This window comes from Dama dama, chromosome 30, assembly GCF_033118175.1.
Source record: "Dama dama isolate Ldn47 chromosome 30, ASM3311817v1, whole genome shotgun sequence".
Taxonomy (NCBI): Eukaryota; Metazoa; Chordata; class Mammalia; order Artiodactyla; family Cervidae; genus Dama; species Dama dama.
Window position 1 is genome coordinate 22,990,300 of NC_083710.1, and position 23,405 is coordinate 23,013,704.

The 23,405-nt window shown below is 43.5% G+C and overlaps 1 protein-coding gene across 7 annotated transcripts in view; it reads right to left on the reverse strand.

Annotated features, from left to right (window-relative positions):
• The window catches only part of RCBTB1 (RCC1 and BTB domain containing protein 1), a 51,240-nt gene that overhangs the window by 24,977 nt on the left and 2,858 nt on the right, over positions 1 to 23,405 (reverse strand). For 3 of the 7 annotated variants that reach the window (XM_061133604.1, XM_061133598.1, XM_061133600.1), the window contains exons 2-5: positions 8,066 to 8,141; positions 7,785 to 7,954; positions 7,107 to 7,257; positions 524 to 690 (exon numbers count right to left, since the gene is read on the reverse strand). In XM_061133604.1, coding sequence (XP_060989587.1) covers positions 524 to 690; positions 7,107 to 7,257; positions 7,785 to 7,910 — 444 coding nt within the window. In that variant the 5' untranslated portion in view covers positions 7,911 to 7,954; positions 8,066 to 8,141. Of the gene's footprint in view, positions 1 to 523; positions 691 to 7,106; positions 7,258 to 7,784; positions 7,955 to 8,065; positions 8,142 to 16,371; positions 16,469 to 23,405 lie in introns of all 7 variants that reach the window. The other 4 variants (XM_061133601.1, XM_061133603.1, XM_061133602.1 and 1 more) reach the window with 3 other exon arrangements.

Genomic DNA, 23,405 nt, shown 5'->3' on the forward strand with positions numbered 1-23,405 from the left:
GGGCACAGAGGTCAGTTCTGCAAGATGAACTGTGCTGTGGATGGATGGTGGTGATGGTTGCAAAACAACGTGAATGTACTTAATGTCACTGAACTGAGCACTTAAAAATGGTTAAGATGGTAACTTTTATGTGTCTTTTGTGTGTATTAGTTGCTCAGTCGTGTCCAACTTTCTGCAGCCCCATGGACTGTAGCTCATCAGGCTCCTCTGTCTATGGATTCTCCAGGCAAGGATACTGGAATGGGTTGCCATTTCCTTCTCCAGAGGATCTTCCCAATCCAGGGGTTGAACCCAGGTCTCCTGCATTGCAGGCAGATTCTTTAACGTTTGAGCTACAGGGAAATAAGCGAGGGACTTCCCTTCCACTCCAGTGGTTGAGACTTCCCACCTCCATTATAGGGAGCATGAGTTTGATCCCCAGTCAGGGAACTAAGATCTTCCATACCTTGAGGAATGGCCCCCCTCAAAAAATAAAAAATAGATAAATAAAAGTAAAAACAAAGCATAAGAGCAGGGCACTTACCTCTCCATCAGCTGCCAGAGCCATTGAATGATGCGAGCCACAAGCTACTTCAACCACTTGCTTGATCAAGAGGTTGGTGCAGACCTGGATGGGTGCCAGGCCTTGGTTGGTTGTCCCATTCCCAAGCTGGCTGTAGCCATTGTGGCCCCAGGCATACACGACTCCATCTACACAAGGGGGGCCATACACACACAATCAGCTCAGAGAAGAGACAGCTGACCCGGAACTTTCCTCCCAGGCTCTGTACAACTCGTGTTCCAACCTTTACTTCTTTTAGTGACGTTGTGATTTGTAAGAAATATATATTTGGTCATCCAGATTACAAAAATACATTGCTCTTGTATATATGGTCATCATCCACAGTCCCTGGCTCACAGCTCCCAAAACCGGAGGAATCTCCTTACAGCTGACAATGATGAGGGCATCTTTTGATAATAAGAACATTATCTCCTGGCATCTCTATTGCCAGGAGAACCAACCACAAGGTAAGTGGGTTGGAGGGGAGAAGGCTGGAGGCTGAATCAACTGCCAATGACAATGGCTTAGCCGTCATGACTACATAAGGAAGCCTCCATAAGAACCTCAGGGGACAGTTTTCTGGCCTTTTCAGAGTGTTTTCATATCGGAGAACAAGAACACTTACACATGCCACTGTGTAGGGCACCAAGCCTTACAAGGATGAAGGCTCCTTTATTCAGACTGTTGATTCATATCCTTTTATAATAATCAGTCATCTAATGAGTAAATCAATTTTCTGGAGTTCCTTGAGTCATTCCAGCAAATTAATCCAATCCAAAGCACAAGCTCCCTGGTGGTCCAGTGGTTAGGAATCTGTAGTGGTTAGGATTCCACTGCAGGGGGTCTGAGTTTGATCCCTGGGTCGGGGACTAAGATCCCACATGCCACATGGAACGGTGAAAAGAAACAAAAACAAAAACCCACAAAGCCCAAGGAGAGGTGGAGAGAACCTGGGATTTGTAGCCGGTTAATCAGAAGCACAGGTAACAGCCTGGGCTGGAGACCAGCATCTTCAGTGGAGGGTGGTGTCATGGGACTGAGCCTCTTACCTGTGCGATCTGATTCTATCTCTGAGTAGATAGCATCAGAATTGTGTGCAATTCCTGGACACTCTGATAATATCCAAGCATTACTTCTTGGTGTGGGAGTGCCTACACACACACACACACACACACACACACACAGATTGGGTCTAGGAATTACCTAACACTTTCTGTCTCTCTCTCTCTCTCTCTCTCTCTCTCACACACACACACACACACACACACTGCAACCAAGAACTCTCTATTTAGTTGATGTCAGGAATGGGATTTGCAAAACAGTCTGCAAATCGCTCACAGACATTTGTTTTTTGAAGACAAAGAGATTAAAGAACAAAGAATGAGGAAACTTTGACTCCCGGATAGCTACCTAGTCACCCTGGTACGAAACTGCAGCCGCGCTGTGATCAGATACCAAAGGTCAAAGTTACCAATGCAATTTAGAAATGGGAGTAGAGCCAACTCCTAAGGAACTGGCTCAACAGATACATAAGGAAATGCAAAATAAGCACGCTAAATGAACAATTTCCTGCTTATTTCATATATAACATTTGAAATGAAAATAAAAGTAAGTGCTGGGTGGGGCCCTTGATGTTGATTCAAGCTCAGATTTGCGTCAATCTGTACTTCAGCCATTTGCCTCAAAGCTGCTGAGAAAATTATGCAGGAGCAACGGAAAGTACCTCTAATACCTCTGAGTCTGCTGAGAAAATAGTTAACGTGGAAGGGGAAACCAAGAAACAACCAAAAGCAGAGGGTATGGTGTGCAGGAACTGGCTCATTCTGAGGGCTGATGTCACCGGCTTCCTGAGGAACCTTTACTGACACGGGCTGTGCGCGTAACTGACATGAGGGGTGTGTCTGTGGTTTTCAAGGCTGCAGGCTGGAAGAGCAGGTGTGCATTGAGGCAGGACCCACCGCTCTCCACTGAGCCATCACACATGGCTGTGCATGACCCAGAAGGTTATTCCTAAGGAGACTGCCAGGCTGGTGGACTGGATAAAAGCCACGGTAGTGTGTTTATCCTGAGAAGACCAAATTCCCAACTCCCCCTATTAATGGCAAATGGAACATCCCAGATGAAGCAGCTGAGATGCAAACCATGTGGGACTGGCTTTATGATACCTGGGGTATTCACCTCTGAATACAAAATCAAATAGTTTGAGAAGCCTTATCCAATATGCTATCTCAACTTCGTCATATGGATCTTACCGAGAACATGAAAGGAATTATGAAAATGGAGAAAGACAAAGGGGTACTATTGGATGGATATTAGTTCTGACTGGGCACTGCTTCCCCTACCTAAAACATGAGGCGTGGAAATCCACCCTCAGGCCAGTTTTAACTGGGCGCTGGATGGGAACCCCTAGAATGCCTGAGCCCAAACAGGTGTTTAAAGAGAGAACATCCCGTGGATAAGAAGAGTTCATCACTGTAATTCAAGCTGGGGCGCTGGGACCAATGAACTCGCTGAACGATTGAAGCTTGCCCAGTGGCCTGCAGGAAAGGCAGATGGTTTCTGGGGACTAACAGCAGGCTTTTTTAAATCACTTCGGTCGTGTACGATGCTTTGCAACCGCATGGACTGTAGCCCTTCAGGCTCCTCTGTCCATGGGATTTCCAAGGCAAGAATATTGGAGTGGGTTGCCGTTCCCTTCTCCACGGGATCTTCCTGACCCAGGGACTGAGCCTGCATCTCCTGCTTGGCAGGTGGATTCTTCACCACTAAGCCACCAGGGAAGCCCCATCTGTAAGATTACCCGAAAGACAGCTGGATCTGAGTGGGGTCTCGCATGAGAGCAGGTATGTCTGAGTTAGCAGAGGGTGGCAGCTCTCCCACTGCTGAAGGGTGGGAAGGCACTGACTCAGACATGACCGTGAGAGTATCCGCCACCTGCACTCTGCACCAGGAGCTTACAGCCAACCTGCAGCACCTCCCGGCAGTGATCACTGGGATTTCAGACCAGAAATTTCCCAGATGCTGCTGCCTGGCGCTCACCATTTGAGAGGAAATCAGTAGCCTGGGCGGTAACTGAGATCCCCTCAATGACTGAAAGACATAAAATAATCATGAAACCTGAGATACCCACAACATCTTGGGTGGTGTTGGAGAAGCACTCTAGTAAGGAAGGCAGTGCCCAGAGGGTTTCATAATAAAACAGAAATGTTTTACCCGGGGGCATGCTGCTGGGGTAAGGTGGGGAGGTGCCTGCTGTATCATGAAGCAGGCAGCCTCTGTTCATCGAGGACCAACTCTGGAGCTAGCTGAGAAGCTGCTAGAACCCACTGCCTTATGGACGTGCCCTGTGAAGCTCTAACCGAGCAACCAAGAGCTGCTGGCCTTACAGACGCAGTTCCATGGCAAATGGGCACGCTCCCGTTTGGAAAGTGGCCACATTAAAACCAGTGGATGGCAAGACTGGCTGCAGGAGGCAAGAACAATCAGCTCAGTGGCTGAACTGCAGGCTGTCTTCCCAGCAGTGACGCAAGAACTAAGCGATCGGAAAAGCCCCTGTGGTTAGGTCTTTACCAACTCACCGGCTACAGCCAATGGCCTGGCTGTGTGGTCAGGTGGACAGGCAATGGAAACTGGACTGGAAACGGGACACCCACATGGGCACGGCCCTATGCGATCACTCTGGGAATTAAAGAGGCGCATCAAAGTAGGACGTGTCGATGCCCATCACAAGGTGATGGGAACCACCAAGTGACCGTCTGGTGCACTCTCTTGGGGTGGCCTCCCGGGGCCATGAAATGAGTGGGTGTGGGGGGCTGCAGAGATGCACTGAATCTAGGCATCTTCCTCTTGCACCTGAGAGGCACAAAATGCAGGCACAGGAACCATTCTGTCAACAAGAAGGACTGCAGGGCTATGGGGAAAATGCCCCCAAATAGAGCTGGCAAGGGGATTAGATTACGCTGGAACAACGCCAGTGGCCTCGGGGGCTATAAATGGGTCCGACCAGGAAGAGACCCTTTACTCTGGACTGAGCTCTGCCTACCAGGTAGTAGAGGCAAATGCTCAAAATACTATTAAAGGATTGGAACGGAAATGCTGTTTTTTGTTGTTTTGTCTTTTTTGTGCAGACAAGTCACGGATCAATTGCCTGGGGAAGATTAAGGCATTTTAAGATGGTGTCTCAAAGACTTCTCTCATATCCCTTTCTTGGGAAGCTACTAGAAAATGTGTCTCACCCACATGAGGCTATAATCCAAGGAGGAAGACACGGGACACAAAACGTAGGCGATTCAGAAAGGACAAAGGTGAAGTGACTTCGGAGGATGATGGTGAAATGAAGATCTAGGACAACAGGTGTGCAACAGCTTAGAGTGACCAGTCCAGGCAAGAGCCGGGAGACAGGGTGATCTGGAGCGGCCTGATGGGCTCAGAGGTGCCCAGAAGCAACACTGCGATCCAGCGGAGTTCAGGCTCATGTTAGTGACAGATGGGGAGAAAAGTAAGACCAGGAAAGCAAACAGCTGTGTAAGAAAGGAGAATGGCTCAGCTATGAATAACACTTTTCGAGTCCTAGGAATGTGAAAACTGAACATGGTGACGTGGTGACATCACTATACTGACAGGAGAAGCAGAGGGAAGGCTGCTGCTGCTGCTAAGTCGCTTCAGTTGTGTCCGACTCTGTGCGACCCTATAGACGGCAGCCCTCCAGGGTCCGCCATCGCTGGGTTTCTCCAGGCAAGAACACTGGAGTGGGCTGCCATTTCCTTCTCCAATGCATGAGAGTAAAAAGTGAAAAGTTAAAGTGAAGTCACTCAGTCGTGTCTGACTCTTTGCGACCCCATGGACTGCAGCCTACTAGGATCCTCCATCCATGGGATTTTCCAGTCAAGGGTATTGGACTGGGTTGCCATTGCCTTCTCCGAGAAGGAAGGCCAATCAGGCTAATTAGAAAGAGTGCTGATTCTATCTGCTGTTACATAAAGTCAATGAATGGATAAGGTCTAAAATTAAAATTCAAAACCAACAGCATAAGCATATTAATTTAAAAACATGAGATTAAAAGTCAGGAAAAAAATAAATAAAAGTCAGAAAAAAACACCTGAAGGAGTTAAAAAGGAGTGGTTTTTAAGAGTAAGGATAGATGAAACTTAGTGCTGGATTTTACTAAAAGTCATACACTGATGGTTTAAAGTGTTAAATTGTTTTTGAACTATACGACTACTTGAAATAGATACAAAATACACACAAATGTATATATTATACATACATTAAACATGCTATATATCACGTATCATATATATGTTATGTAAAATGTATTAGAACAATCAAAACTGAATTAAACACAAAAAGAAGACTACTCCCACAAGAAAATCAGTTACTTATTTTTGTGCTTTCTGCTTAGGTATATCTTAATTATAACATTCAAGATATTTAAAACTGCAGGATCTGAACTCCAAAAATAATTCCAAAAGTTAATAGTCTCCCAAGGTCATGTACATGTTTTAATATGTTTGCTCTTGAAAAAAAAAAAAACGCTTCAGAATTGTACGGTAGGAAGTCAATTGCTGCATTAAAAAATTAATGCATCAGGAAAACATTAAACCATTAGGTCACAATGGATGACAAGCTGAGCCAGCCAGCAAAGAAGCAGCTGCTTGAAAGGGCCCATGTGATGCCAGAAGGCAGGATCACACAACTCAGAGGCGGAATAATCACCTCATTATGCTCCATGCTGGTTACACTCTCACTAGACAGTCATGCTCACATCTGGACCTCACAGCCTGAGGAAGATGCCGAGAACCCAGCTGGATTCCAGTTGGGGTCAAAGGCAACTAAAAAGCTCAATACTAAGACTGGTGGTTACATCCAAGGAAGCCATGATTCCCCAGGCTAGAGTCAGAAAGGCAGAGACGCAAACGCTCCCACGCGCACACTACAGTTTACCCAACAAGAAGCTAGAGAGCAAGAACTCATGTGCCTAAAGCGTGAAGGGAAGAAGCCGGGTTGTGTATGACAGACTCGGGGAGTTCCGGGGGCCCACGGTGCAGATCTGCAGCCTGGGAAGAACGCAGAGGCCTCTCTGGGGGTCTCGGGGAGGCAGGAAGAATCTACCCCACCGTTTTTCTATAAGATGGCCACATGAATGCCAGGAAATGAACTGAGACTTCTTGAATTCAAGATTCAGAAATGACACTGGCAAAGCAAAACCAGTATCACCTGTGTTTTTAAAAATGTACCAAGTAAAACCTGGACATTGCCATGCTACAACAAAGCTCACTGAAAACTGGGCTGAAGGGCCACTTCGTCTGCTGCGGTTCATCTTCCACAACTTGACAGAAGCCGTCTAAAACCTCAGAAGTTTGATTAAAATGAAAGTCATCTGACAGCTGTTCCAAGCACAGCCTGAAGTGTTTAGTAACTTTCACCAGCTTTATGTACTTCCACTCAGAAATAAGAAACAAATCATTTGAAACTCAGTATGTGGCACAGCTCTACCTCCTTTTAGCTTAGAATTAATCACTCGATTTCCCACAAACAGAAGAAGCTGAACTTGTTGCCACTTTACCTTCAGTGCTGAGAAGAACATGGGGTCCACTCCCATAACTAAGACTCTTAATCTTCTTTCCACATAAGGCTTCCAGCTTTTTGGGTACAAGTGTACTCTGGTTATCTCCAGTTCCTAAACAGTTACTGTAGTTCAGTCCAAATACAAAGACCTGGGAGACAAACAGTTCTGTCTGAGTCAATTGGCCTACAGCTACACAAAGGGTCCCTTCTCCACCCTGAACACAAGATGCGCTTCAGCTCAGCTTGACTGCTCAGCAGATAGGTAGGGGCTGATACAGCTGTTAAAATTCAACCTCTGCTGCCTACTTAAGTTTTATAATATCTGGCTGTACCGTGAAATTCGGTGGTTGGTTGGCATCACTAACTCAACAGAGATGAGTGTGAGCAAACTCCGGGAGATGGTGAAGGACAGGGAAGCCTGGCGTGCGGCAGTCCAGGGGGTCACCCAGACACGACCAAGCTCCTGAGCAACAACAAGCAATGAAACTCGAAGGGCAGCAGGGATGAGGGGTATTAAATCAAGAAACTGAAGGAAAAGACAAATTACATCAAAGACACACCGTCTTTTTGGATTTCAGGTTCTCTCTCTGCCCTCCTTTTTTCTCAGTCTGCGCATGGCAGACCCCACCTCCCGGAAAGCCCTGGAAGGAAGCTCTGGGGTTTGGGAGAGGCCCACCTCATCGCTGTCAGTGACGTAGAGCGCTTCATTGGCTGAGGTGCCGAAGACACAAGCTTTCCGGATGGACGCGATCTCCTGAGGCGACAGCAGGGTGAAGATGGGCCACTTGCCCACGTCCACCATGACTCTGGCTTCAAGTAATTCCTACAAAGGAGCCGACATCTCTGCTGTAACAAACCAGAGGGTTCCAGAAGAGATTAAACAGCCACTCGCTGAAACAGAAAAAGACCACGTTGATAAAGAGGAAACAGAAGCTGATTTCAGAATAAACCACCTACTTTCGGTTCAATGGATGGCCCACGTTCCCCAGCACCGTGTCCAATCCTTCCTCCACCTTCGAAGCTGTGCCTTTTCCTGTAACGAGAAGAACCACCGGCTAGAACTGGCTGTCTGTCTTGCCTGCTTACAAGTCAGGGCTCATCAGTCACGAACATGTTTTGTGTACAATCTGACAGCGCATAAATGGAGAGAAGACACGCCAGCTAGTGAAATCAAGGTTTCATCAGGTATTTCTGCCTCCAGGGTAATGAGATAAAGTTAAAGGTTACAATATTCTTTTGTCTAAGAGAGTTAATTCTCATCTACTACGAGAGTGTGAGTGCGTGTGTGTGTGTGTGTGTGTGTGTGTGTGTGTGTGTTATAAAAATCAGAATCATTTATCTCTACCCTCCCACTCTCCACTACTGCCCCCAGGATACCCTAAAAGACCCCTGGGTCCCTTGTAGAAAAATCACTGCCCCAATGAGCCACTGTTTACTGATAGAAATGGAACATCCCTCAACAGCCTGGAGTGGCAAAAATATTAAGAAGCAGTAGCCTAAGATTTACTGGATGAAACCATAAAAGAAAGTACCATATTCAATGCGTAATTTATATGACTATCTTTTCTACATATATACAGACCACACTGCATTTCACACTGAGAAATGCTACACACACAAGGATAAGCCAATTCACCCCCATCATGGTGTCAGAGTTGATAACTACAGCCTTCAGGCAAGTAGCAATCAGCTTAAAGAGCATCCTATACAAGGCAGAGATATGTACCAATTTCCGTAAAACTCTACATTTGATCTGTTCAAGAAGTTTCACACAAAGAACCTTGGTCATAGCTCCAATTCCCTGAGGGTTCAAAAGTATTTCTAGAAATTCCAGGGGGTTGCATAAAGCACAAAAATCTATCAAGCCACGTGAGTTTCCAGTCTGGCTCTCACCTATGGAAACTGAAATAGAATCAAAGAGTTGATAGACACATCCAGGGTTTCCTAACAAGGCACAGAACTCTTGGTGGTCCTTTCAACTCACTCTTCTCAGATCTCTAAAAACTGGCACACATGTCAAGGTCTTTTTGGCCCCAGCACCTCTTCCAGCAACTATAGGAGAGCCCTGGTCTTGGGCTTACTTAGCCAGGGCCTCAGTTTCCACCACCCAGGGAGGTTTTTCTCATCAGCACCTGCTTGGATGAGAAGGGTAAGATGCTTGCAACGCCCCAAGGATCACAGTGCATATTCAGTAAGTATTAACCACCACCAGCACAGGCTGGTTCTTGTCACCGCACAGTCGGACACCTGGACTAACATTTGTTCTGAAAAGTGTGCGTGACGGTATATGTACATGCACACACACATCTGTGTGTGTGTGTGTGCTGGCGGGAGCACATAAAGAACTTCAGGGAGGGGAAAAACTAACACTTAGGCGTGTTAACATTTTTCTGTTTCAGATGATACAAAAGAATACAGGAAAGTCAGTCTCCCTACCACCCCTCCCTGACCCTCTCTTCAAAGGCAACTGCTACCACAGTTGATTCTAATTCCTTCCAGAGACAGTGCAGACTTACCTGGCGGGTGTGGGGGTGTGGGTGTGAAAGCTTCCACTTCCCCGTAATAGTACATCTTTGGAATCATTAACACATGTACATCATCTCTCTTTGGTGGCTCCACAGCACATTTCATTATACGCATTTAACAATTTAAATGTCTCCCGCCAGAACAGATCAGTCACTACCAGTCTGTTGCTAACATGAACAACACCGAAACTACTGCTCGCAAACATACATGTCTTTTTAATACATGTTTCTAAGATGAATCCCTAAAAGTGGAACAGCAGGGTCAAAATCTAATAGCTCTTTTACCTTTAACAGCTATTTTAAATTCTCCTCTGCTAAAGCAGTACCTAGACAGCATATTAAAAAGCCAAGACAATTACTTTGCCAACAAAGGTCCGTCTAGTCAAGGCTATGGTTTTTCCAATAGTCATGTATAGATGTGAGAGTTGGATCATAAAGAAAGCTGAGTGCCAAAGAATTGATGCTTTTGAACTATGGTGTTGGAGAAGACTCTTGAGAGTCCCTTGGACTGCAAGGAGATCCAACCAGTCCATCCGAAAGGAGATCAGTCCTGGGTGTTCACTGGAAGGACTGAGGTTGAAGCTGAAACTCCAGGATTTTGGCCACCTCATGCGAAAAGCTCACTCATTGGAAAAGACCCTGATGCTGGGAAAGATTGAGGGTAGGGGGAGAAAGGGATGATAGAGGATGATATGGTTGGATGGCATCATCGACTCGATGGACATGGGCTTGGGTGGACTCCAGGAGTTGGTGATGGACAGGGAGGCCTGGCGTGCTGCAGTTCATGGGTCGCAAAGAGTCGGACACGACTGAGCGACGAACTGAGCTGACTGAAAGCAGTGCCAATATTTTAATATAAAAGAATCACCCACGTGCGGCACTGCCCTCCACCTGCACCCTTCTCACGGAGTATTTTCACGTGTCTCAGCTTTGTTTAAACTTGAATTTCTTTTAGGATGAGTGAGGTTGGGATAGTTTTTTTTTAAATAGTCACAATCATAGCAACAGCTAACACTTCTTGAGTACTGTGTGCCAAATACTGTCCCAAGTTATTTTACACTTACTAATTCATTTAATCCTCACTGGACAGACAAGGAAATGGAGACAAAGGGATTTTAAGAGTCCGCTCAAACTAGTAAGTGGAAGATTCGGGACCTGAAGTCATGCCACCTGGGGCCAGCGTGTGCACCCTTCAACTCTCGGACTCATGTGATTAAGAGACCAGGTGTCATCCTATTACATAAAGTCACTATTTTTTCTACTGGACTGTCATTCTTTTCTTAGTCCTTGATTTAGAAGTGTTCTTTGCATGCTAAGAAGACAGTCTTAGAGGCTTTTAGAAGTAATAGAAAAGATGCCCCCCGAATGGTCGGCCTTGTGCCTCTTACAAAACAAGGGGAGAAAAAAACACAAGAAATGAAACAGCGTGGATATCGACAAGCAGGTACATAAATTCCAAGAAAGTCCAGACACCATTCTCCTAGAATATGAACTAAATCAAAGCCTATATCAAACTGCGTCAAAATTTAATACTTTATGGTAATTACATTTTAAATGGGGGGGGGGGATAATTATATCAGCCAAAAATATGATTCACCACCTTTAAAATTATAACACAAAAGGATATTACCATTCAAAGTCATACAATTTCCTGACAGCAGTGCAATTATTCTGAAGTCATTAATCAGTTCACAGGCAGCTCTGCCCTAAGGGTTTGGTAATCTGCTTAAAAAAAAAAAGAAAATCAAGCTAACGTGCATAATGATAGCTCATTATACGAACTGAGTTTATGCATGCTAAATTACTTGAAGCTTTATGAGATACTGCTCCAAATGCTGGTAACTTGAGAACCAATAAAAAAGTCAAAGCATATATCTCCCATGCCCACACTCCTCAGAAAAGCAGAAAGCACGACCAATAACCCTGGCCTGGTGGAAAGGACTGGAGTCCTAAGGCCTGGGTTTTAGTCCCAGGTTTACTTGTTGATGGATTACTTGTAATCAATCCATGGGATGTTGATAACCTTTCTGAGCCTGGGTTTTCCAAAAAGCTGCTCTGCAAAAATCTACAGTTCAAGATGCAAAGAAGAAGCTCCAGGGATTTCTGAACACACGAGAAAACAAAGGCTGTGACACTAGCCAAGCAAGCAATTTACTCCTGGTAATGAAACCAACAAGAACAGGAAGTCAGAAACTAATAAGGATCGAGAACCTGCTCTGTGCTAGGTAGCTTCACAGACATTATTTCATTTAATCTTCACAATATCCTCACAAGGAAGAGACCATAATCCACACTTACCAGGTAATGAAAGAGGTTCAAAGGTGAAATGACTTCCAAAGGTCACGGGGCAGTCAGGGGCAGTCAGGATTCAACCCCCACTCCTGAGATTCTTCTTACAGAGAACATCAGTCCTTCAAAGGCTGAACTGCTCCCAACACGGGAGTTCCTTCTGACTTTACCCTGTCTCAGACATGTACACCAGCATGTTTTCAAAATGCCTCAAATATAAAAGAAATTTACCTCCACAAGAATGAAAAAAAAAAATCCGTTCCCCAATTCCCCAAAACACCTCTGTCTGGGTTTACCTGGTTAAACCTTGGGAATGTCATTGGTGACTTCATTCTCCCAAAATCCACTGAGAAGGCAGGCCCTGAAGACTACATGTGCCCTTCATCCTCAGAGCGCTCACAAGAGCACGTGACACAGAGTATACCCTTGGGTTGTGGACGAAGGCCCGGAGGGGTCTTCATTAGGCTGGACTCAAGCTGGCCCACTGATAACATGAACAGGGCATCTTCAGAACCGAAACAAGCCTCTCCAAGAGCTCCGTGGAGCTGTCAAAACCTGGGATTGTCCTGTGCTGCCCATGACACAAACCAGTCCTGAGCTTCGGCTCCTGGTGTGTCTCTACTAAGGCAGCACAACGCAAATGTAAACACCACCAGGATGTTCTGATTAACGACCACCATCATCATTATTTAGGTTACTGCGGTGAGGCTTTTAATTACTCTTCTTCCTGGGGGCAGTGGTATCTTTGCTGGTTATCAAGAAAATCATACTAAGAATCCTAATTCTATCAACTTCAAAGACTTAACATTCCACCCTCTATCACAAAATTATAAAGTGCTAATCCAAGCCAAAGCAGGCAGAATCACTAAAAAATTAACCACTTAACCTTTTATGAGATTTGTATCAGACATACCCAGTGGTGCCAGTGGTAAAGAACCTGCCTGCCAATGTGGGAGACTAAGAGACACGGGTTCGATCCCTGGGTCAGAAGATCCCCTGAAGGAGGGCAAGGCAAACCACTCCAGTATTCTTGCCTAGAGAATCCCATGGACAGAGGAACCTGATGGGCTACAGTCCATAGGGTCACAAAGAGTCAGACACGAATAAAGCAACTTAGCACACATGCACTTATCAGACTGAAGAACCCTGTGACTTCCAATGACTGGGAAATACAAGGACCCATCACAGGAAGAGTGGAATTAGTTAGGACAATGCTGATGTCCCATGACACCTACTAACTGTGCCTAAATGTGAAGTAGAGGTATGAATGGTTTTCATCTAACTGTATGGATTTCACTGTAGATGAACATAAACATAGTTTAACTATGTTTCATTTAAATCATCACTCTGGAGTTTTCGAAAACAAATTAAATGCTTCAAATAGCAACTTGTGAAGTTATTCTACCAATGAATGCACTGAAGATGTGTAACTAATAGGGAAGAATCTTCGCACCTATTAGGTTCACTAGGTCTACTCAACCTAAGCCACCCTGGATAGGTATGTACCTTCAGCATTGATTAACCAGGCTGTCTTTTTTGCCTTTTCATACTGTCCATGGGATTCTCCAGGCAAGAATATTGGAGTGGGTTGCCATTACCTCCTCCTTGTCTATGACAAACCTAGACAGCATATTAAAAAGCAGAAATATTACTTTGCTGACAAAGGTCCATCTAGTCAAAGCTATCGTTTTTCCAGTAATCATGTACAGATGTGAGAGTTGGACTATAAAGAAGGCTGAGCACTGAAGAATTTACGCTTTCTAACTGTGGTGCTGGAGAAGACTCTTGAGTCCCTTGGACTGCAAGGAGAGCAAACCAGCCAATCCTAAAGGAAATCAACCCTGAATATTCATTGGAAGGACTGATGCTGAAGTGCCAATAATTTGCCCACCTGGTGCACGAAGAACTGACTCATTGGAAAAGACCGGGATGCTGGAAAAGATTGAAGACAAAAGGAGAAGGGGATGACAGGATGAGATGGTTAGATAGCACCACTGACTCAATGGATATGAATCTGAGCAAACTCTGGGGCAGTGGAAGAGCCTGGCGTGCTGCAGTCCATGAGGTCTCAAAAGAGTTGGACACAACTTAGCGACTGAACAACAACAATGACAACCAGGTACCTTAAGGCTGATAGTCTAATGCTCTTCCATCCTACGTTAGTGTGCATAGCAAGGGAAGATGCTAACAAAAAGCTAAACTATGTGCTTACTTCCAAGAGAAAAACAAAAACAAACCAAGAAACCCACAAAAACCAAAAGGACTCTGGAAGATTTAGGTATGTAATAAAACAATATGTACTATGTGAATACAATTTTAAGTATAACGTATACAGAAAAAGAATACAATTTTTTAAGTATCATGTATAATGTACTCATCTGGAAAGATAGAGGGGATTTTTTTTTTTTTGCTTAACTATATTGCAAATTTCTGTAATACATATTTTGTGATCAAAAATAAACAAGTATTTTACCACCTGAGCTACCAGGGAAGCCGAAAAATAAACAAGTATTTTAAACAAAAATAAAAGTTTAGTTATCTTAACTATGTTTATCCTCCTAATCTGTTACAAGTTTTAAGAGGTATTCATACCTTCAGTTCACTACCTAGGGGAACAGAATGTTTCTGGCAAATATGTAAAATGAATTTTTAATATAAACTTAAGTGTAAAAGGTGTGAATGTGAAATGGTACAGCCAACGTGAGTTTGAGTAGGCTCCGGGAGTTGGTGATGGACAGGGAGGCCTGGCGTGCTGCTGTCCATGGGGTCGCAAAGAGTCGGACACAAATGAGCGACTGAACTGAACAGCCAACATGGAAAACATTATGGAAGTTCCTCAAAATATCAAACACAGAATTATCATATGATCTAGCAACCCCACTTCTAGTGTATACCCCAAAGATTTGAAAGCAGGGTCTCAGGCAGCTGTACACTAATGTTCAAAGCAACATTATTCACAACAGTCCAAAGATGGAACATTCAAATGTCTATCAACAGATGAACTGACAGACAAAATACGCATCCACTGGAATGAATAAACATGGATACAATAGAATGTTATGCAACCTTGAAATGAAATACTAACACACAGTAAGGATGAACCCTTAAGACATTATGCTAAGTAAAATATGCTAGACACAAAAGAATAAATACTGTATGTGTCCACTCAGATGAGATACCTAGAGTTCTCAAATTCACAGAGACAGAAAGTAGAAAGAGGTTGCCAGGGCCTGGGGGAGGTAGGTATGGGGCGTTAGTAAATAGGATACAGAATTTCAGTAGAGATGATGAGAAAATTCTGGGGATTGAGAGTGCTGACACTGGCATAACCATGTGCATGGACTTAAAGTCATTAAACTGTGTACTCAGAAATGGTTTTAAAATGGTAAACTTAATGTTATGCATATTTTAACCACAATTTTTAAAAATCAAAGAAAGGTCCCATGGGCTTCTATCAAGCCTGTATTAATAAACTCAAGCATGTATTTTTAAAAGTTAAATGTAGAAGAGTTTCAGAACTAAAAAATAATTTAGGAAAAGTATAGTCATAATTCTGTCTTGGGAAGGCAAGCTCAGATTAGGGAAATTCTGAATGGAATATTTCTACTCATAAAAGAAATACAACCTTCTTAGAACTTTCCAGTACATACAGCAATTCAAACTAGACCAAACTAATTGCTATGATGAACAGATCCTTCCAGGACTTGATTGATAATCATAAAAAATGAGTTGTAATTAGCATGCCCATTATGCTAAACAGTTACTTGTGAAGTTCAACAAGATAGAGATTTTTTTTTACAACATTATTTTTAGGAATTATTTTATTTAGGAAATACTTTCTCATAAATAGCACTGATATGTTCAGAATGAAGTATCATTCATTGTACATTAATAGGTGAATCAATTTTTTTGGCTATATGGATATAAAATAAGCATCAAAGAACATAAAAGACAAATGGAAACAGAGATTAGAAAGAGTTTAACCCTCTCAAGTGCTTCCTTTATGGTTCAGCTGGTAAAGAATCTGCCTGCAATGTGGAAGACCTGGGTTTGATCCCTGGGTTGGGAAGATCCCCTGGAGAAGGGAAAGACTGCCCACTCCAGTATTCTGGCCTGGAGAATTCCAAGGACTATATAGTCCCTGGGGTTGCAAAGAATCGGACACAACTGAGCGACTTTCACTTTCACACTTTCAAAGGATAATATGCCAACCCACTCAGATCTCTGTATTATCTCCACCACTAGAAAATACATCCTAAAAAGAGCATATACACCCTGTGTTGCCACAGACTGACTCTGTATGCACTAGGACCACAGATCTGTATCATTCCCTGGGCTGGCTTTTCCTAGCGACCGGCACTGTCCCTCAAGAGTTGGTGGCATGGGCAAGAGAAGGTGGTTTCATTGTATGCTCTGAAAGCAAATTCAATCAGGAGGACAGACACATACCTTCCAATTATAGAAACCTGCATTAGACCTGGAGACTGAGGAGTACGCAGCAGTCAATCTTCTGATCCCTCTAAGAGCATGTCTGCTTTCCTTTCCCCTAAGAACAGAGTTATAAGGGAGGGTGTGGGGAAGGCACTGTTTTACTGATCTAGCAAAAATATATTTGAAAATGTTTAGAATTTTTTTAAAAAACAGGAAATGGAGGAAAATAATACAGGAAAACTTTCATACTGAAAGTTTCTGATGAAATAATGGTCTCAATACTAAATGATACCAGAAATCTAGGGTTGCCTTGTAAGCCAGCCCTTGGCGTCCACAAAGACCTCAATCCCAGAATTCGACCCAGAAGAGACTGATGTCGCCAATGGGACTTCACCACCCGCCTGCCCCCAACCCGTCTTCTGCTCATCCGAAAGCTTGCTAAGGAAAAGAGATTATAACAGAGTGAGACACCCAGCAGAACGGGTTAGCTCCAAGACTGACTCCTCTGGCTAGTGTCATCCTCGGGGCATGAAGTGAGATTGTATCACTCTTTATCACGGAAGCTGATATCCTCACAGGAAACAGGAAGGACTCTGAGTGTTGGAACAATCCATTTAAAATGGCCTATGTGTTCCTCAGCATACCAGCCATAGCCAGGTTTAGACGACATCCAGAAACAGTCATGGCAAATGTGAAAAATGATTTTTTTAATTGAAAAAACTTTAGAGCACTTATGTAAACTGAAGATCCCTAGTACAGGTTTCTCTATTTTCATAAACTGGATGGGTGATGATTTTAATTATCGGTTTAGTTGCTAGGCCATCTTAAAATAGGGTTTTATTTATAGTTAATGAGCTATTGATAAAGTTGACGATGTCTTACAAGAAAGCACTACCATTTGATGATGTCAACAAAATGATAATATATATTCATTCTTCTGACCCCACATACCAATAATGCTGGGGAAAATCATAAAGCAATACAATCATGACCCCTGCCTCTGAGAAACTTTAGGACTAACGGAAAGTCAATCCCAGTAAGTGGAAAACTAAAACGCAAATACAAGTGGAATAACTAAGTAAGCAACGAGACAAACATGCCAACACACAGGCCAGGTGATACCTGTAAATGGAAAAAAATTATGTGCGCAACAGTTACAACTATATAAAAAACTTGTGTTTTTTTATATCCCAGAAACGGGTTATATGAAGTTCCAGAAGTCAAATTCTCTCCAGCATCTGACAAAATGAAAGCATTTCCTCAGTGAAGCTCATCCAGGTTTCCTGCAGGAACAAGTGTTTTTTTTATAGCCTCCTTTTGTCACTAGTGTAAGTTCCCATTTGAACACAAAAGACTTAGGGCGTGGCTATCTTTCCCCATTTTTGAGTACATTATATTTCAATTCTAGGAAGACTTTCAAACAGAGGAATTCTAGGGCTTGGGATAAACTTTTCTGAAGCACAATTTTATAACTTGTTGTGTCTTCTATCTATGCTACAACACAAGCAATTCAAAAAACTCTGAAGTTAGAGAAGAGCCACACGTTACTCTTCCTATTTTCTTCCACACTTATTCTGATGAGCTTTTTGAGACACAGCAGATGCTACAACACTGCTCTTGACACCAAATGTATTTCCCAGGTCCAGACAAGCCTCCAGAGAATGAGCCCAAAAATCTTTTAAATAAAAAAAACACTTTTGTTACGTAATTATTTTATACTGTTAGGTTAATCATGTTTCCATCATGGCTTGCAACTGTAATTACCTTTTATTTTTTTGTCTGGCTATTAATTGATGAAAACTGATAAATATCTTTTACTACTGTGGGAAAAAAAAGTTACATAAAATCATTTAACCCAGATTTTCACAAATTTGCTTGCACACAGAACCCTTATACAACAAGATAAAACACATAAGAAACATTAATAATTACCTTTCCCAGGCGCCTTGATCCTGGGAAAGAAAGGGCACTGGCTAAAAAATTCAAGTCAAATTAATAAGAAATTAAAAACAATTATAAAATAATAAATTGGTATTCTTTTTACTACTTCACCCTTTAAAAAATACACTTGAAAACTATTTCATCTATTCTCTGATATAAGTCTTGCAAAGAAGCAAAGTTTCAGAGACTGGCTGAGACACTGATACTCAGACAGCTGAACAACTGTCATTCACTTCTCTTTTCTGCAGCATTACTGGATGGCAAGAATGAAAATTGGAGACAGAAATGGCAACCTACTCCAGTATCCTTGGCTGGGAAAGCCCATGGACAGAGGAGCCTGGTGGGTTACAGTCCATGGGGTCTCAAAGAGTCGGACACAACTGAGTGACTCTCACTCACGCAAGAATGAAAGAGTAAGAAAGAATGCCCCGAATATTTGACAAATTCCACAAAGACTATGGGACCCCAAGAATGAAGTGTTCTCCAAAGGAGTTTCTGCCATCCCTCATCAAGACGCCTCTGTGCAGGTGACAAGGTCCTCCTCCCTTCATTGGAAGGCCGCATGATTGCTCTCTTTCTTACTGCCATTCCCTTTGGCCTCATCAGCTTCATTCAAGCCCATTACTCATTGAAGAAGACAACTGTTACTTCTCACCCACCAACAGGTTACCTGACTTAAAGTTCAATGTGCAATAACGGCCTCAGGAAGTGATTCTTAAGCCTCATCCTCCAAGAGGCTGCATTCATGTCACTGCACAGAAGCTTGAGGCAATTCTAGGACACCTGAGAATCTGACAGCCCATTCATTGTTAAGTGAAGAAATCATTTTACAGAAGCCACATGCTCAGGTTAGCAAAGCAAACCAGCCAAGTAGACACAGCATCAGCAACAAAAGAGGATAAAGTTCAGGGTTGTGAAGCTATCCTGCTTTTATGACATACTTTTATTTTCAAAGAGAAAGTGAACATGAAGTCGCTCAGTCGTGTCCAACTCTTTGCAACCCCATGGACTGTAGCCTACCAGGCTCCTCTGTCTATGGGATTTTCCAGGCGAGAGTACTGGAGTGAGTTGCCATTTCCTTCTCCAGGAGATCTTCCCAACCCAGGGTCTCCTGCATTGCAAGCAGACGCTTTTACCGTCTGAGCCACCAGGGAAGTCTCTTTTATTTTCAAAAGGAAACCAGAAAAGAAATCTCCATGACTACAAATAATTTTTTTCTACGCTTCTGTTCTTTGTGGCATCAAGCACGCAGATTTAGCAAAATAGGCCGCATAAAAATAGACAAGTGAATAGTTAAAGAAATGGATGGGCTCAAGTTCAAATCTATTTCTAGTATCATGAACCTCTCCTCTGGGGACATCTCTAAAATGATTTCACCTACTACCCTCCACTGCATGAAGAGTATCCCTGTGCCCTGTGATGGCCTAAAGCCAAACTACAATTCCAGCAATGGATGGGCAGAAGCATGCTATATTCACTCTGTAAGTGTTTACTGGATGTCTTCTAGGTAAACAAGACACAGAGCCAACACTCTCACCCCCAGCAGAACTTCATGGAATCGGGGTGGGGAGGGGTCGGTTTCCAGGCACAGAAATAGATGCTAACCACAGCGTGGCCACACTTGCTGCAAAAAACCTGTTGCTATTCAGTCACTCAGGCGTGTCCGACTCTTTGAGACCCCATGGACTGCAGCAGGCCAGGCTTCCCTGTCCTTCACCATCTCCCAGAGCTTGCTTGAACTCATACCCATCGAGTCAGTGATGCCATCCAACCATCTCATCCTCTGTCATCCCTTTCTCCTCCTGCTCTCAATCTTTCCAGGCATCAGTGTCTTTTCACGTGGACAAAAAGCTTAGTCTATCCAAAGAGCAACAAGTAACCACCAAAGGAACTTAGGCACAGAAGTGGCATGATCAGATGTGTGTTTGTGAAGGAAACTTTGACAGAATGCAGAGACTAGATGGGGATGATGGAGGAGATACACCCAGGGCCTAAGGTGGCTGCAGTAACCAGGGAAGAAAGAATGGAAGTCTATGCCAGGGAAACAGAAGTGGAGAAAACCACCCAGAGACAGATTCAAAAGCATTCTGTAACTGACTGAATGGGAGGAGGAAGCTACATAAGGGAAAGGCAGAGCCAAGGCTCACACTTAGATGCTCGGCTCAGGCAACGAGGGATCCTTAACAACCACTCACGATGGGAGAGAACACAGCAAGTTTCAGGGGGAGATGAGGAATTCTACTCTGGGCATTTCAGCTACCTGTGGGATACCAAAGTGGGTATATAGAACAGACAGATTTATAAATCTGAAGATCAAGAAAGAGATCTGTATAGATATGTACACATATGTATAATCAAATCACTTTGCTGTATGCCTGAAACTAATACTGCAAATCAACTCTACTTAAAAAATAATAATAATAATTTTTAAAAGAAAGAGATCTGGATTGGAGACTTGGAAATCTGGCACGAGATCACTCAGGAAAAAGCGTGTGGACTAAGAAGAGAAGAGGGTCTTGGACAGAACTCAAAGGAACTCCAACAGCAAAGGGACAAGCTGTTCACGACAGAGGCGGGAGGAAGAGGCCGAGCAGGACGAAAACCAGGAGACTGTCGCAGGAGCCTAGGGACACAAGGGAGGCAGCGTCTGGGGCGAGTGCTGCTGAGGCCAGACAAGGTGAGGACTGAGAAAGGTCTGTTGGATTTACCAAAAATTACTGGCAACTGTAAGAAGGAGCCTCAGGGAGGCCATGGGTGGCTAAGGCCAGGTTCCAACGGTTTGAGAGCACGTGAACGGTGAAGGACAGATCTCACGGTGAAGGACAGATCTCACGAAAAGGAGTTTAAAAGGTTGGAGGTAATTCCCTTCTTTATTGTTCTCTCTCACCTACTGAGAGTCTGCATTTTTTCAGTTCCACCAGCAATGTATGCTGTTTCAGTTTCTCCATCTTATTGTCTGTCTTTGTCATTATAATCACCCTAGTGGGTCTGAGGTGGTATCTCACTGTGGGTTTGATTTGCATCTGAGCGCATTTTCTTTCATCAATTCTCCCTATGAATGAAGAGGGAAGGCTTTCTGTTGAGATTAAGAGGGGAGGTAGCAACAGAAGATGGAGCGAACCAATAAAAAATAAGGGTAGGACTTCCCTGGAGCTCCAGTGCTGAAGACCTCACCTTCCAATGCAGGGGATGCAGGTTTGATCCCTGGTTGGGGACCTAAGATCCCACATGCCTCATGGCCAAAAAACCAAAGCATAAAACAGAATCAATATTGTAACAAATTCAATAAAGACTTAAAAAAAAAAAAAAAAAGGTCTATATAAAAAAAAATCTTAAAAAAAAAAAAAAAGGTATATATAAAAAAATCTTAAAAAAAAAAAAAAGGGTGGGGGTGGAAAAGTCTGAAGTAGCCACCACGGAGGATGGGAAAGAACACTGATCAGGGAAACCTATAAAGATGTTAAAAAAAAAAAAGAAAAGAAACTTAAAAAGAGTCCAGCAGGAGGTGTGCGGGGAGCAGCCTGAACCAAAAGGCTGGCTCTGGGAGCTGCCTTGATCCTCAAGGGTCTGTTCGCAGACATAGCTCTCTGTCCCGCCACCCCTCTCTGGAATTTATTATCCAAGTTAAATCTTAACAGAACATTAGCAAGCCTTGAATGCACACATGACGCAGATGGATAGCCTTTCACGACCACCCTTCAGATAAACGGGATGCCTTTCTTATCCCTTGACGTTGTCAGAGAGTTCTGGTGATTGTTATCTCAAAGTGATGTATATGGAAAAATATTTTAAATATTTTCTCTTCTGAAGATTCTCTTCTTGGTTTAGTATAAATGTAACCCTGAGAAATAAAGAATCATCGCTGACTGCAGCGATCCTCTCGACCCCATCTGTTCTGTGTCTTTTTTTCTTAGCCTAAAGGAATGCGTCGTGTTGCTCGCTGAAATCTTCCGGCTGGCCCGGCAGAGGTGGAGACTATAAGTCTCTAAAAGCACTCATCTGATCTCCAATGAGATTTTCTTCTCCAGAAAAGAGGGGTTTTTTGGATTTTTGTGTTTTTGTTTTTAACTGAGCCAGAATTGGAATGAAAAGCTGCTCAGATGATTTTTTTTTCATTTAAAGACAATAAGGGACTTCCCTGGAGGTCCAGTGTCTAAGACTTCCCAATCCCAGTGCAGAGGGCTGAGGTTCCATCCCTGGTCAGGGGACTATTAACAGAGTCCACGTGCCACAACTAAGATCCTGTATGCCAAGACTAAGAACTGCAGAGCCAAATAAATAAATAATCTTTTTTAAAGGCAGTAAGAACTGCCCCTGAAAAATCCATCAGTGGTTTTTTGAAGTCCTATATCATATTCATTAGAAATGACAGCTTGCATACAATTCACTCTCCTTGACCCTTGAAAGCAAAGCACTTCCCAGACTGCGTTCACTGCGGCAGATCTTACACCTGTACTTAGGACTACAATCATGATGACGTTACCTTCATCAAGTGGCAAGCTTCAAGGAACACCACACATCCAACATCTCAACAATGGGCAATTCCTCTAAAACATGTCAGACACTGCCATCTCCAAGTGTTAACTTAAGACTGATAACAACAATCACATATACAAATAATAACCAATTATGTAAAAGAAACTGTCTTTTGACTTAACCATCATCTAGCAGAGTACAAGATATAGCAGCCATGCTGGGCTTAGTGGCTCAGTCGTATCCGACTCTTTTCGACCCCATGGACTGCAGACCACCGGGCTCCTCTGTCCATAGGAATTCTCCAGGCAAGAATCTTGGAGTGGGTAGCCTATTCCTTCCCCAGGGGGTCTTCCCAACCCAGGAATTGAACCGGGTCTCCTGCACTGCAGGCAGATTCTTTACCAGCTGAGCAACCAGGGAAGCCCAGACATAGCCGTAGTCTTCATTAAACTGTACTTAATTCAATTAGTGCATCCCTATGTAGTAAGAAATAAAGATGTAATTAATTGAGAGACTTATCTTTAAAGCATGTCACTGCCTATGTTGACCACAATCTTGTGCTCATGGATCCCATCTTGGGACGGCCTTACACGTGAACCAGATTCATACCCAGGGTATGGTACAAGGTGCTATGC